Below are 14104 nucleotides of genomic sequence, written 5' to 3' on the forward strand. Positions count from 1 at the left end.
AGCACCTTGATAAAGAAGAAAAGCCAGCCAGCACCTTGATAAAGAAGGATGCAATTGTAAACTATAATCACACTCAATGTAAGGATCTGGATTAGCAGGACCAACCATAAATATTGCATAGATGCCAGTCTCCTATTGTACATTAAAGTAATTGTCCCAAAAAAATTTCAGGGAAGAGAGTAGTTAAGAGTGTTAATCAAATTTTTAAATTTTTCTACATCAGTGTAGAATGAACAAAAAGGAATCTCAAGCTATTGAGTAAGAAAGTTGTCACAGTCACAGGGCTAGCTGCGCCTCTGACCCCTTGTCTGGGGTCACTGAGAGCACCCCCTTCAGATGGCAGGCCTCATGCCTTTACCTCTCCTGGGATAGAATTCATTATTCCCCCACTCTCAGACTGGGTCCTAGGCTATAGTAACTTATTTACCAAGTGTTCTTATCCTGCACATCCAACTCTGTTTCAGTATCTGTGGTTCTTTCCTTTGGGAGCCTGTGGCAAGTGGGGAATACAGTGACCCAAAACAATTAAACCAACTGTTTAATCTTAAAAGTAGGAACAAAGCATAACATAATAGAAAGGATTTTAAAAAGACAAAAAGGGCTACTTGCATATCTATCTTACCTAGAATCTAACTATTCTCATGGAGACCCTGGAAGGACTAAACTCCCTCAGACCTTCTCACAGCTGATTTTAGGGTACAGTCCCAAAAAACTTGTCTTCCACTCAAGAAACAAAGGATCTTTAAAATCTCCTGGATCCCTTGACCAACCCCCTCCACAGGGAGCAAGTCATTCCTGAAGAAGCCAGTCTGGCAAGCCCAGGAGGGAGCTGAGCAAGAGCATAAAAATGAATGGCCTCTTGCATTGTCTCAAGTGTTTGCTAAGAGGCCCACTTCCCCTCTTCCTAGGTGCATTTGAATTGATATATGCACACAGTGAACGTCAAGATACAGCATCCATAAATTACAGGCAGCTTCAAAATTCATTACAGAAGTCTAATAAAACACTTAATTGCCTTTGGTATGATTTAGAAGTACCTAGTCATTTAAATGTTTCTGCAGAGACCAATTGCTTTTGTTTGCTTCAGTGAACCTGGTAAGTTCCCATGAGCCAAAATATATATGTTACCTACACTAGGACCTCCAATTCATGCCCAATATATAATATATCTTATATTTTATATATACACATTAATCTAGCCTGAATTGTAGGTCCAGAGGCAGCTAGTTATTCACAAAGTAGCCTCCGTTAACTCTCAGAATTCTAGACAAAGTTTTGTCTCCAAACTGAAGATGTTCTTCTAACTGGTTGTAAAGGGTCACTTGAAATGAAGTGGACAATTAAGGGTTAGATTGTATTCATAAAGGATTAATAGTGCCAATTAAGGGTAAAAGGCAGTGTGGAGTGTTACAAATCGTTGTAATGAGCCACAAAACCAGTGGTTTGTGTATGTCTACACCACAAGTAATACAGTGGCACTGCTGCAGCTATGCTGCTGTAGTGTAGATACTTGCTACAGCGACAGAAATGGATTTTCCATCTTCGTAGTAAATCTATCTCCTCAAGAAGCAGTAGCTAGCTCAATGGAAGCATTCTTCCATCAACCTAGCAGTGTGGACACCAGGATTTAGGTCATCTTAAACTATGTCTCTCAGGGGTTTGAATTTTGCACCTGTGAATGACATAGCTAGTTTAATCTAAGTTCTGGGTGTAGATCAGATCTTTATTATGAGCTGTAGTTTACCAACAGTAACAAAAACATACATTTGTAACTGGGGGTATCAGTGTTTTCTTTCTTCCTAATCTGGAATTTGATTTTGCATTTCCAGTAGCTCTACAATTAACAGTGCTCTGTCAATCCCCAATTAGTACATAAGAACAGACATAATGGGTCATACCAGTGGTCCATCTAGCCCAGTATCCGGTCTTCCAACAGTGATCAATGCCAGGTGCTTCAGAGGGCATGAACCAAACAGGTAATCGTCAAGTGATCCATCCCGTCACCCATAGGAAACCAAATCAGTCATGAGGAAAGTCCTGGTTGAAATGCTAATCAAACACCTTTGTGGGTTGTGCAACTTCCAAATACCTTCCTCTGATCCGACCCAAATTAGTGATTTCAGGAACCCTCCCCACAGATAATGTTACATGATAGGTATTGTCCTCTGAAACCTTTATTTACTAAAATAAGGTAAGCCAATATTGGGGACTTCATGTGCCAACAATAATGTGACAAAAAAGGATGCTAAGATGACACTGTCCTCTTTTTCAAGCCAGAAGAGTCAAACTATCGAGTTAGAGGTTAAAAGCTATGTGTAATCTTTACTTGTATAAAATTATATTGTCATGTAGTATTTCTTCATGTCCTTTTACCTTTTGGACTTTTAAAGATGTGTGATGCATCAAGTTTGGAATCCAATTATCCATTTCCGGTATTATAACAGAGGCCATACAATAACCTGGAAAATTTGAAGGCAACATTCTATTTACTTCAGAACCTCACTTCAGCAAGCGACTTCCATTTAAAAGCTACAGGATAATGCTGTCAAATCAGATAAAAGTGTTTATTACATTCCCCCTAATTTTACTGAAGTAAAAAATATAACAGCAATAAGCAATAGCAAGATAGTTTGGTAGATAATGTCAATATGTACCCCCTCTTTACTCTGACGATTTCAGGCTCCTGACACAGGACTGCAGTGTACTACATTAAAAAATAAATCAAATAGCAAAAAGCAAGGAAAGATTAAAATTAGAAAAGCAAATCTTTGACTGCTTTGAATGAGGGACGTGTCAGTGTAGTTAATTTTAGTTGGGGCCACTATGACAGAGTGCTGGAAGCTAACAGGAGAGCCAGCACTCTGATCACTTAGACACCAACCAGTTCCCTTGGAGAAGGCTGATTGGGGATATGCAGCTAATTAGCTGATCCGTCTGGGAGAGCTGATGAATCAATTAGCTATTAGCTCAGGGGCATAAAAGAGGACACCAGAAGGAAGTGAGGAGGGAGGACCTGGGCTAATTGAGACCAGTATGATCTGACATTTTAAGGAAGGGAGACCTCTGTTCCTCCCTAGCCCTGTGGGAAAGAAACAAAATATTTTGCTACATGAGTCTGTATTGGTACTGGTGATGGGAATATAAATAAAGTCACATGAACTTGCCACCTACTGATGGAGTCTGAGAGGTTTCCGGGGCATCATAGGACGGGGACAGAGTGCACCCCATTACAGCCACCTTAATTTGAATTATTGTGCATTAAAATGTTATGAGTTCACCTAGCAGGCAATATCATGACTAATCAGGGACGTGATCATAGGGTTTAAAGGCAAACAGGGCTTCCTGCAACATGAACATAACAGAGTTTATGTGAGATCATAATGGCAAGTAGGCTGAAATAAATTTCATATGAGTACTTTTTCATTACCAAAGTATTCTTTAAAATACTACCTTCTCTCTGAACACAAAATAAAAGCAACAATTCTGTGGAAAGAATACATTTCCTAAGGTGAAATATTTTTACTTTCTCCATAAAATAAAACTGGTAACACTCCAGAGTCTTTTTTTTTTAAAAGACAAAAAGCAGTTGCACATTTATATAAACGATGTTTTAGCTAATTAATTAGTGCACCAATTTAAGGCTTACTGAAAGCACCATTTTATTGAAAATCTGAAAAGGTGGTGTTCTGTTTTTTGGAGCAAGAGTTTTGGTTTAATGGTTCTCTTACACTTGGCTCTACTCAGCCATTTCAAAGTTACTTTTGCAGGCGAACAGGGAAGCTAAGAAGGGGCTTTATGTAGTAGGAGAGCACTCATTAAAAAGTGAGAGCCCTCTGGCTAATACTTTGTCCAGTCTTAATAACGTCCATATGTAGTTTGACAAAACAAAGTCATGCCTATATTAAATTACTATTTTTAATTAGCACCATAATAATGTTTATTGTTAACTTTGAAATTTACAGCATTATTGTTCTGTGCTTTCATTGCTGGAATATTTTAATTTATGGAGCTCTACACGTAAATCAGTGATACCAGACCATGATTTTATCAGCAAGGCACAGTAATTATTTTCACTAGTATTTTCCATGGTTAATCTGATGAGAGATAGCAAACTAAGATTACAGTGTTTAATTAGACAAGCTCCAGTTCAACCCTTAAGCTACAACAATTAAGTCATAAACTGTTTTTGCAATGTAATTTTATGGGGCACTACAGCTACAAGATGGAACTTACTTTTTGGAGAGTTATTTTGGAACTGAAGAGCATGAGTGCTGCTCAGAACCCAGGAAGCAGCGAAGGCTAAATTTAATTCAAAAATGTCAATTTGCATCATCCAAATGGGAGACTTCATCTGATAAACTTTTTAGGCTGTGATTTTTCAATGGGGCCCAAGAAGCTGGGTGCTGAAATCCCAATGGTTTGCAAAGGAAATAGGCTGCGTTTAGCCCTTTTGAAAAATCCCAGCGTCTGGTGTTTCCAATTGCTCCCCTGCTCCCCCAAACTGCCAGTTTGAATGCTATGTGCTCTTGAAGAAGGAACACATACTTAGCTAATTTACTTCAAAATTACTTCAAGGCAATGTAGAAACAGGATTCTGAAAATATGCAGTGTATTGCATTTGCCTTAGCTTAAGAAGTTCGTTACACCGCTTAGAGTTACTCCACTGAGTTTCTGGGCCAGTATCTCTACATGCCTTCTAAATAGTGTGGATATAAACACACATTGGAGTACTGTTCGATGTCATCCTTTTCCTGCAAAGCCCCTCGCCCCCAGCAACCATCTATCTTTTCAGCATGTGTGTATTGTATGTGGCTACAGGCAACTCAAACCAATAGAGATATTGCAAGTGTAACCAAAACTTGAAGCATGACTCTCCATCCCTCACTAAAAGCCAGATCACGGAGATTTGTAAATTTGCTACTGGCTTTGAGACCAAACGCCTGGGCCTTAGCTGAGGCAGTAGAGGTTAGATCTAGAGGTCTGTGGTTCAACGACGGCTGATGATGCACCCAGGGAAGTGGTGTTACAGAGTTAACAGATTAAGGGTACGCCCAGACTACCCGCCGAATTGGCGGATAGTAATCGATCCCCGAACGCGCTCCCATCAACTCCGGAACTCCACCAGGGTGAGCGGCGGTAGTGGAGTCGACGGGGGAGCCGCGGCCATTGATCCCGCGCCATGAGGACCCGAGGTAAATCGAAATAAGATACGTTGACTTCAGCTACGCTATTCCCATAGCTGAAGTTGCGTATCTTACATCGACCCCCCCTAGTGTAGACCAGCCCTAAGTGTACAAACTGAAGATGTTATTCATTAGCGAACTTCTATAGCACCCTCCAAACAAAGGTACTCAGCCTTGTAGCACACGTTAGGGGTTAGGTAATAGTTACTTGTTTGAATCTTCTTTTCCCCCCCCCCTCTGTAAAAATTGAAACAATTTAAGTGACTTTGCCACCAAAAGTGACAAGAATTGAACCTAGATGTCCCTACTGTCAGTCCCATGTTGTAAGCATGAGACCACCATTTCAGTGCCCCGGTGAATACTAGCCTTGGTTCCTAGGTTTCATATTTCAGTACAATATAATGGTTGAGGTTATTTTTTTTTAGTTAATTAAGAGTATACACAGTACTATTTGAGGTTTTCCCTGGCGGCTTAATGGAACAGATTGCCATAAGTGAGAGACCTTGAAAGGAAAACTCATGTAAAGCACATGAAATCTGAACGTACTTTAGAGCACTTCTTGTGTGTTTAATCTCATTTTGAAATACTACACCTCATACCCCATTTCCACCACAATGGAAAATAATTTAAGGTCTATCTAGTGCATCCTTTAAAAAAGTTATCTTACATTTGAGACCAATATGATTAAACAAAAAATGAGATCCTACAGCTGTCAGCTGAATGCCAGTAGTTTTCTAACAGTAGATTTTGCAGGTATAATCACAATGAACATCTGGTAATAACTAACTCCATACAAATAATACGGTTAACTCCCCACTGCTCTTTGGCATGCACGGTTTTCTCTGATCTACCAAGAGTCTACACAGCACTTCTCCAAATACCTGAATAAAGTCTGTTAAAAAGTATTAGAAACTGAAATCTCATTCAATCTGGATATGTAATGTCTTTTCTTTCATTTAAGTTTTAAAACATTGATTTGATGCAACAATTCAAGCTTACAAAGAAAAAATGTCTTCCATAAATAAATCGAAGCCCATCAGTAAAGGCTTAGTATATAATTTTCCTGTTTTCTCTACTGAAAGACTCCATTGAACAAAGCATTTTTATCAGTTACCCAATGCATCCTTATCTGCTTAAGGCAGATTCCAACTGGAACATGCTTTGCTCACTAAAACCAGAGACCTTCAAGCGTTTCAGTTACTTCAAATAGATAGTTTAGAGTTAACACAAAGATAAGAATGTGTCATTAAAAAGCGGAAGAAAAACTTGCCTACTGCTTCTTTAAGAGGAAATTATGCCCTTCAATTCTGGCTAGAGGGCAGAGTCCTTCCCAGTGGAGAAAGGCAGTCTGAATAAAAACCCTCCATCACAAGCAATGCCTATGGATGGTGAGATGTCTCAGATAGCCAGCTACATCTTTGCATTCTAAAGCTACAAATCACAATTATAATTAATGACAACCATGCTATATACAACCTGTCATTAATTGACAAACTGGGGAAGGAGGACAAGTAGGTTGACAATGGCAGTATTTTTTTCATTTCTTATCTACATTCTTCATATTAAAATTCACTTGGATGAACTGGCCTGGTGGACCTGTTCTATAAGAAAAAAAACGAAGGTAGTGAGTTTTCCTATGTCAAAACATAAATTCCACAAATCAGTGAGAACACAAATGTGCATAAGCAAATGTCCTGGGTTTTTAAAAAAAGCCTTCACACCCCCACTTGGAGAACATGCATCTCCAGAGGAAAACAACTTCAGCTCATGATGCCTAATGATGTGTATGCTGGACCAATTTGCTTTTACAACATACCGTATGCTCTCTCTTTAAATGATACACAGATTCTTTCCCCTCACAATTAAAGCCACTGTGATTGCAGAATGCACCTTAATTCTCTGTGGTGGCAAGTGACTCTTAACCTATGACTCAACTATAGCATCTTTGACATCTCACTACAACAGACTGGGTCCATTATACTTTTGCAATAAGTGAAACAAAGGAGAAATGCCATTTCACTTTTTCTTAGCGAGAATCCCAGAGGCTCAGTGTATATCGAGTTCATACTGTAATGTTTCCATTCTGCATAATGAATTGAAAATAGAATTCTTTGGACATCTTTAACGGATTAAAGATAAGGAAGTTACCTCCCTTCCCCCCCCCCAAATAGCACCAGGATTAGGAGTTTTGCATGAACACCAGAGCTACACACCTGTAGTCCTAACTGAATAATGTAGCCCCTAATTCAAAATACTCGTACACAGACTTAGTCTCTGCTAGGAATGTGACAGAGGAAAAAGAGTACTTCTAAAAAGCAGAATTATTAATGCTTGACAGAATGACTTTATTGTCCCTGTTATCTGTGGTGGGGATTGGTTAATTGCCAAATCCTAGTAATTTGAGAATTCATTGTATGAAGAGGGGCCGATAATGTTACTTTTCATTAACCAAAATGCTTCCTAAAATATCCAGCTACATCTTTAGTGCATTTGAGCTTAGATCCAAGGTTAAGGATTCTAGCACAGTCCTCCTGTTCTTACAGGATGGTAACCCTGGATTTGAACTGATACATAAGATTTACCACATCCGCATGTATGTTTGAATGTTGCAGTAGCCCTGTAAATTCCTAATTCATAGAAGGAATAGTCCCAATTCTCCTGCCCAAAACCACCATGTAGGGGTCAGGTTCAGAAGCAGACAAGACATTTTCCAAAAGAAACTGTTCACCCTTCAATGTGTGGTTATAAGTGCACAGTACAGGTATGTTAATATAGTGATAGGATTTATTACCAACAATCTTTCTCAGTGGCAAGTGACAAGGAATAATTGACTTATGTGAAGAGGTAAAGTTTTAGAATATGCTGCTATTAAAATCCAAACCTAGTCAACCAATTGATAAGGGGAGGAATTATTTTATAAAGGAGTTATAAGAGTTTTAGTGAGATAAAATAGTAAAGACATTGAGAACACAACTAACTTCTATTTGTCAGAGACCGAGCTGACATGGTGTCTGAAGAATGATTTCGGTTGATACAGCATGTGACTAAGGCCAGAGCTTCGGTACTGGGGAGGATCCATCTTTTTGTAATATACTGGACAGACTTAGACTGCATGCAGAGGTTTCAATGGGCGTTCAAGCAGTATTTACCAAAATTCAAGTGCATACAAAAAACAACAAAACCTTTTTTTTTTTTTTTAATAAAAATGTCTTACCTCCACTCACCAACGGATGAAAGAGGACTGTTAACAGTTTAATACATAAAAGCTAGCTGTCTGGTCCATTTGATGCTGTATAGTGAAACACCCGAAGAGAACACAAGCTCATGAAGGGATAGTGGGTATATTATGGGAACAAGTTTTTAGAGCTGTTTGAGGAAAGGTTATGGTCTTGCAGTTCAAGTACAGAACTGAGAGATGTACTCATGATCATTAGCTCCTGAGAAACTACTTGCCTCCGTTTCTCCATCTTTAAAATGGGGATAAGTATTTATATTTCCTTCACAGGCAGGGCCGGCTCCAGGCATCAGCTTGGCAAGCAGGTGCTTGGAGTGGCCACTCCGGAGCGGGGCGGCAGGTCCAGCTATTCGGCGGCAATTCGGCGGACGGTCCTTCACTCCTGCTCGGAGCGAAGGACCTTCAGCCGAATTGCCACCGCAGATCACGACCGCGGCTTTTTTTTGGCTGCTTGGGGCAGCCAAAACCCTGGAGCCAGCCCTGTTCACAGGATGTTTTGTAAATTAGTGTCTCTAAACCAGTTAAGGTAGAACATCAGGGGGCATATTGGGAGCAAGGAAAGAAAAACCCTAAAGGTTCAGCAGATAATAATGCTGTGCTGGTGGTCAAGAATGAATGCACAACCAGTTTTCTGCCAAGGTATCTTAATGGAGAAAGCCAGAGATCATGTGAAAAGAGTGGAAACTGGAGAGTTGGAGATGAGTATTCCGAGTAAACTTCCAAGTCTAGCAATTGTTAAAATGCAGCTGTTGTATCTCATCTAAACTACTGTAAGACTTCTGTCAGATTCAAATCATACATTTAAGTACACCTCTACCCCAATATAACATGAATTCAGATATAACGCGGTAAAGTAGTGCTCCGGGGGGGGGGGGGGGAGAGGGAGAGGCTGTACACTCCGGCAGATCAAAGCAAGTTCGATATAACGCAGTTTCACCTATAACGCGGTAAGATGTTTTGGCTCCCGAGGACAGTGTTATATTGGGGTAGAGGTGTACTGGTTTTACAACACCTCCCCCAAAATATTGCGGGGAGCGGGAGGGGGAAAAACACACTGAAATAGCTTTTATTTAAATAATATTCCTAACCCAATTTGAGATATTGGTATTATAGGTTAATACACTCTAAAAGTGTCACACTTCACACACAATCCAGTCAGTGACAGACTTTCCATCCATAGTGAAATGAACTCTTTGTTTAAACAAAACCACGAGAATAAAAATGCCTCAAAGGAAGACTGAATGACTGGCATGCACAGGCTGGAAAAAACTACTCACACTTCAACCTGACAAAGCTTCAAACACTCTCAAAACAACTGGCTTTTAAACATCTGCTTTCAAGCTTTTAGAAAGAGGTGTTACTTACTTCAAAATCCTGTTTTTAAAAAAAACTGCTTGTCTGGTTTTATATAGGAAAAAAGAAAAAAAGTCTTCACAGAATAGTCACAGAACTATTGCAACTCCTTCTAGCCAACAGTAAGAGTTAGACTTCCATAGCACTATTTTGGAGAAGTTTCTCACTTCAGCTAAAAATTTCTTTTCAAAGCACATAAAACATTCAGGTGCTAAGAAAACAAAAATGACACCTCACTCAAGTTACCAAATATCAACATGCAAGTTTGGCAAGAACATCTGCAGCCAAGATGATTCAGAGACAGATAAATTTAGAACGGTGCTTTCCTATGGCATGTGGGTGCCAAATAGAGTAAATATGCAAAAGCTATATTCCAAGTGCTGCTTCTGAAATATTTGGAAAGAAAGTTATCAGCAAAACTCTTCTTTCAAATGTTCTCAGCCGTCTAAAGTCCTCAACAATGTAGTTCCCTGATCTGCCTTTCGTGTTTCCATCCATCACTTGATTTATCCACATAAAACTACAGGCTCTCCAACCTCCAAGGACTAAGCCAAATGCAGTGTGGCAACTTCACATGGGACCAACCATTTATGGGCTGAACAGTAGAGCTTTGATACCAGCTAATCTACCATAAATAGCTCTTGAAACTCAGAAGGATCAGATCAGCTGTTGCAACACTCCCAGCCTGTAGTTACTTCAAATCCAATTATATTATCAACTATGTCCTGCAGCTTTCATTTTACATCCTCTCACCAAACCAAGAAATTAAAAGCAGCAAAAACTACAGGGCAATAAAACAAAGAAAGCCAATTACAGATATGAGGTGGTCCTGGGAATGGAATGGAAAGTAAGTAGAGAGAGAGTGCTTCTACTAAAGATTTTTATTAAAATAGTATCTCTTAAAATCCTTTTAAAAACCAGCAGAGTTTTAGTGGCTAAGAAAGCAGTTTAACAATCTGATGTCCAAGACAAAATAATAGCCCAGACTTGCAAAGCAAATGATATGAAATAAGTAAATAGTAGAACGAACAACAAATTGAGTTTTAAATGCAAGTGAAATTGAGCAGATAGTAACGCTGTAACAACTCGAGTGTTTTTATTAGAGTGAGAGGATTAAACTGCCTAGATATTTTTCCATGACTTTTAAAAACAAAAACCAAATGTTCAAATATTATCCTTGGAGCAAATCGTAGACCTTCATTTTATACATGCTTAAAGTACCATGTTTCCTTTGAAGTATTTAGAAGTGTTTTCCCTCACCAAAAAACAAAGAACTACCATTTAAAAACCTGAACATTTTTAAGCCACTGGCAATTTTTATATTTTACCAATGCAAGGCAATGTAACTTTCTAAAAATATTAACTGCACTACTGAAGGACAGTGACGCCTGGAAAAGTGTAAAACAGTGACATTGTCCTGAGGAAAATTTAAGAGCGAGGACTTACAAATAATGGTGCCCAAACAGCATTTCATTTTAAGTTACTCATCATCACAGGGAAAGAACATGCCAATTAAAGTAAATTTTCTTAAACTGAAAGTATAAAATTAGATGTAATCTTTAAGATTAAATTATACGCTTCCACATTTTCGCTCAGGTTCATCCTTACAAACAAAACAAACAAGCCCACAACTGCTTCCATGAAGCCTACAAACTCCAGTGCTTGGAAGAAGGATAGTCTTGCAGAAGACACTGGATTAGGTCTTGAGAGAGCTATGTTTAAGTCCCAGCTCTGAGAGAGCCTCTCTCTCTGCAACCTCAGGACAGGTCACTTAGCCTGTGACCCAGTTCCCCTTCTGGAAAATGGGACTACTACTCCCCGTTACTATGAGTTTGCACAGCGCTTCGCATAATGACGACCTGGGGCCTCTAGGTGCTGCTGTAATGAAAATGAAGCAATGTTTGAAAATCCCCAAAACCTAGAAGGAAAATCATGAATAAACCTACCAGTTATCTTTGTGTTGCATTTCATCACCTTCCTCATTCTGCACATTGTCAACTTACACAGTGGCAAGGTCCTGGTTTCAACCTTGTCTGCAAAGCGCTTAGCACACTGTGAGCACCACATCTGAATCACTGGTTTTAATCGTAACCAGGTTACTAGTTTTAAAATAGTTTCAGTAAAATGCTGGTGACTTAAGTAAAGGTGTTTGTAATCTTTGCTCAGTTTCTGGTGAAGAAATGTCCATCAACAAATCACCTCAGCTGGCCTGCTTTTGAAGTCTGATCAGAAAGGCCAAGAACTGAAAGAGGGCATTAAGACAACTTTTTCCTCAAGCCATAGAGAATAAATATTAATCCAAATGGAGCCAGATGCACATTACTGGAGAAAGGCACTGGGCTGACAAGTATTCAGAACTTTGTCTTAACCGTTTTTAGAATAATGTTCAAACGGAAAAACAAAAGTAATGCATTTGTAAGTAAAACGATTTCTAAGATCTGTAACCTCCCCTTTCCCACCACAACTGAGTATACTGTGACTGGTAACAGAAGGGATTCAAAATAATTCTTACATTACTATACTCATTAAATTGGAGTAAATAATCTGCTTGTGATAGGAATCAGACTGAAAGCAGCAACAAAATTTATTCACAGGTACAGCAGAAGTTCTGGCAATTGGTGCTCTCTCCATATCCATTTAAATCCTGGCTCTCTTATCTGAAGACTTCTAAAAATGACTGACCCTTATGACACAGACACCACTCCCATGAATAAGAAACTGGACTGAGATTACCAATTCATTTCACACAAACCACTACACAGCCAAACAGTAAGTTTATTGTCACTACCAACACAGGTGGTTCCCACCCTCCTGAACTATTCCTTTTTTAAAAAAACCCAACGTTAAGATCCTATTTTCACACAAGCTGCTTTAGTAGTACAAATCATGGGAAGAGGTTCTGAATCTTGTAAAAGTGCTCTGACCCCATCACACACAATACAAGTTTTGTAGGGTCCTAAAGACCCTGAGGAGTTACAGCTAACAAATTTTAGCGTCACCATTAGTTTTTGCTTACTGTCATAGGTTTCCTTCCATGATACCTCACAGTATAGATGTGATTCAGACTACACCTTTCATGGACAGTTATCTTGGCTTCTCTAGAAGTGAGACACTGGGGCTGTAATTCAGACCCATGATGACTGTCCCTTTAATGAAGTCAGAAGGGCTCGTATTAACATGCTCATTGTGGTATCATGGACTCATATTTCCAGAGAGGATCCACGTTTCAATGCGTAACAGTCATGGAATAATTATAGTATAATACACACACTATGCCAAGTTTATTGCAGGCTTTGTAAGATGTATAACTACACAAGAAACTGCATTACTTACAAAAAAGTTAGCTACTGGCTTTGCTCCTTCCTGTGAAAAGCTATGTTATACAGAGAAAGGCAAACTTAATGCAACTTACCAGCGTCCATTGTTAGAATCATGACCCCACTTCTGTGTCTCAGGAGCAGAAAGCCTTACCATCCAGTGTTATGTGAATAACTCAAAGGGACACAGCATGGCTTTGTTTCAGCTTTTATCTTCTGGCTCATACACTCCTCCTCCCTCTTGTGGGATAAAAGCACTGCCTGTACCCTCTGTCTAGCTATCCCTATTGGTCCATTTAAAATACCTCATTTATTTAGCATATTCATGTTTCTGTGCAAGCCTAAAATGACCCACATAGTTTTTGTCCAGCCTCATTTTTCCTCCCTCCGGGAGAGGGAAAAGTTCACTTTTTCAGTGACTCAATAGTCCCAATTGGTTTCATTTTAATAGGGCCAAAATACTTTCCCCAGCACACTGCCTGAGAAACACACTGCCTGTATGCTGGTGAGAGGCAAAACAAACCACCCAACCCCGCACGCTGCAGTAACCCCGAATTCTACCGTGCTTCTCATCCACAGGGTGAGTGGCTGAAGGATCCACATAGTTTGGGGGCCCATCTCAAGAGCTGCCATCCAACCCTGCTGCAGTGAAAAACTACAATCTTTTTTACATCTGGATATACCATGGTGAGGCAAGATTTACCCTCTTAGGATTTTTCTTCGCAGTGTAGACATACCTGTGACTGGCCAACCAACTCAGGCTCATGGGGCTTGAGCTACAGGACTGTTTCATTGCTGTGTAGACTTCCGGGCTTCGGCTGGAGCCTGAGCTATGGGACCCTCCCACCCTGCCCAAGCCCGAGTCCAAGTCGGCTGGCACAGGCTAGTTGCAGGGTTTTCTTTGCTGTGTAGACATACTCTTAGACAATTTGAAGGTTGTTAGGAAGTGATCTGACTGCATGAAAAGCACATGTGAATACCACCAAGAACTCTAGGGGCTGGGAGTCTACTTGTTC

General features: G+C 39.7%; 1 protein-coding gene across 1 annotated transcript in view; it reads right to left on the bottom strand.

The window, feature by feature from the left end:
- Window positions 1-13208, bottom strand: part of SVIL (supervillin) — a 145574-nt gene extending 132366 nt beyond the window's left edge. The window contains exon 1 of the mRNA XM_024214440.3: window positions 13184-13208. Coding sequence (XP_024070208.2) covers window positions 13184-13205 — 22 coding nt within the window. The 5' untranslated portion in view covers window positions 13206-13208. The remainder of the gene's footprint in view (window positions 1-13183) is intronic.
- Between the last annotated feature and the right edge of the window lie 896 nt (window positions 13209-14104).

This window comes from Terrapene carolina, unplaced genomic scaffold (assembly GCF_002925995.2).
Source record: "Terrapene carolina triunguis isolate 2854851 unplaced genomic scaffold, T_m_triunguis-2.0 Scaffold111, whole genome shotgun sequence".
Lineage (NCBI taxonomy): Eukaryota > Metazoa > Chordata > Testudines > Emydidae > Terrapene > Terrapene triunguis.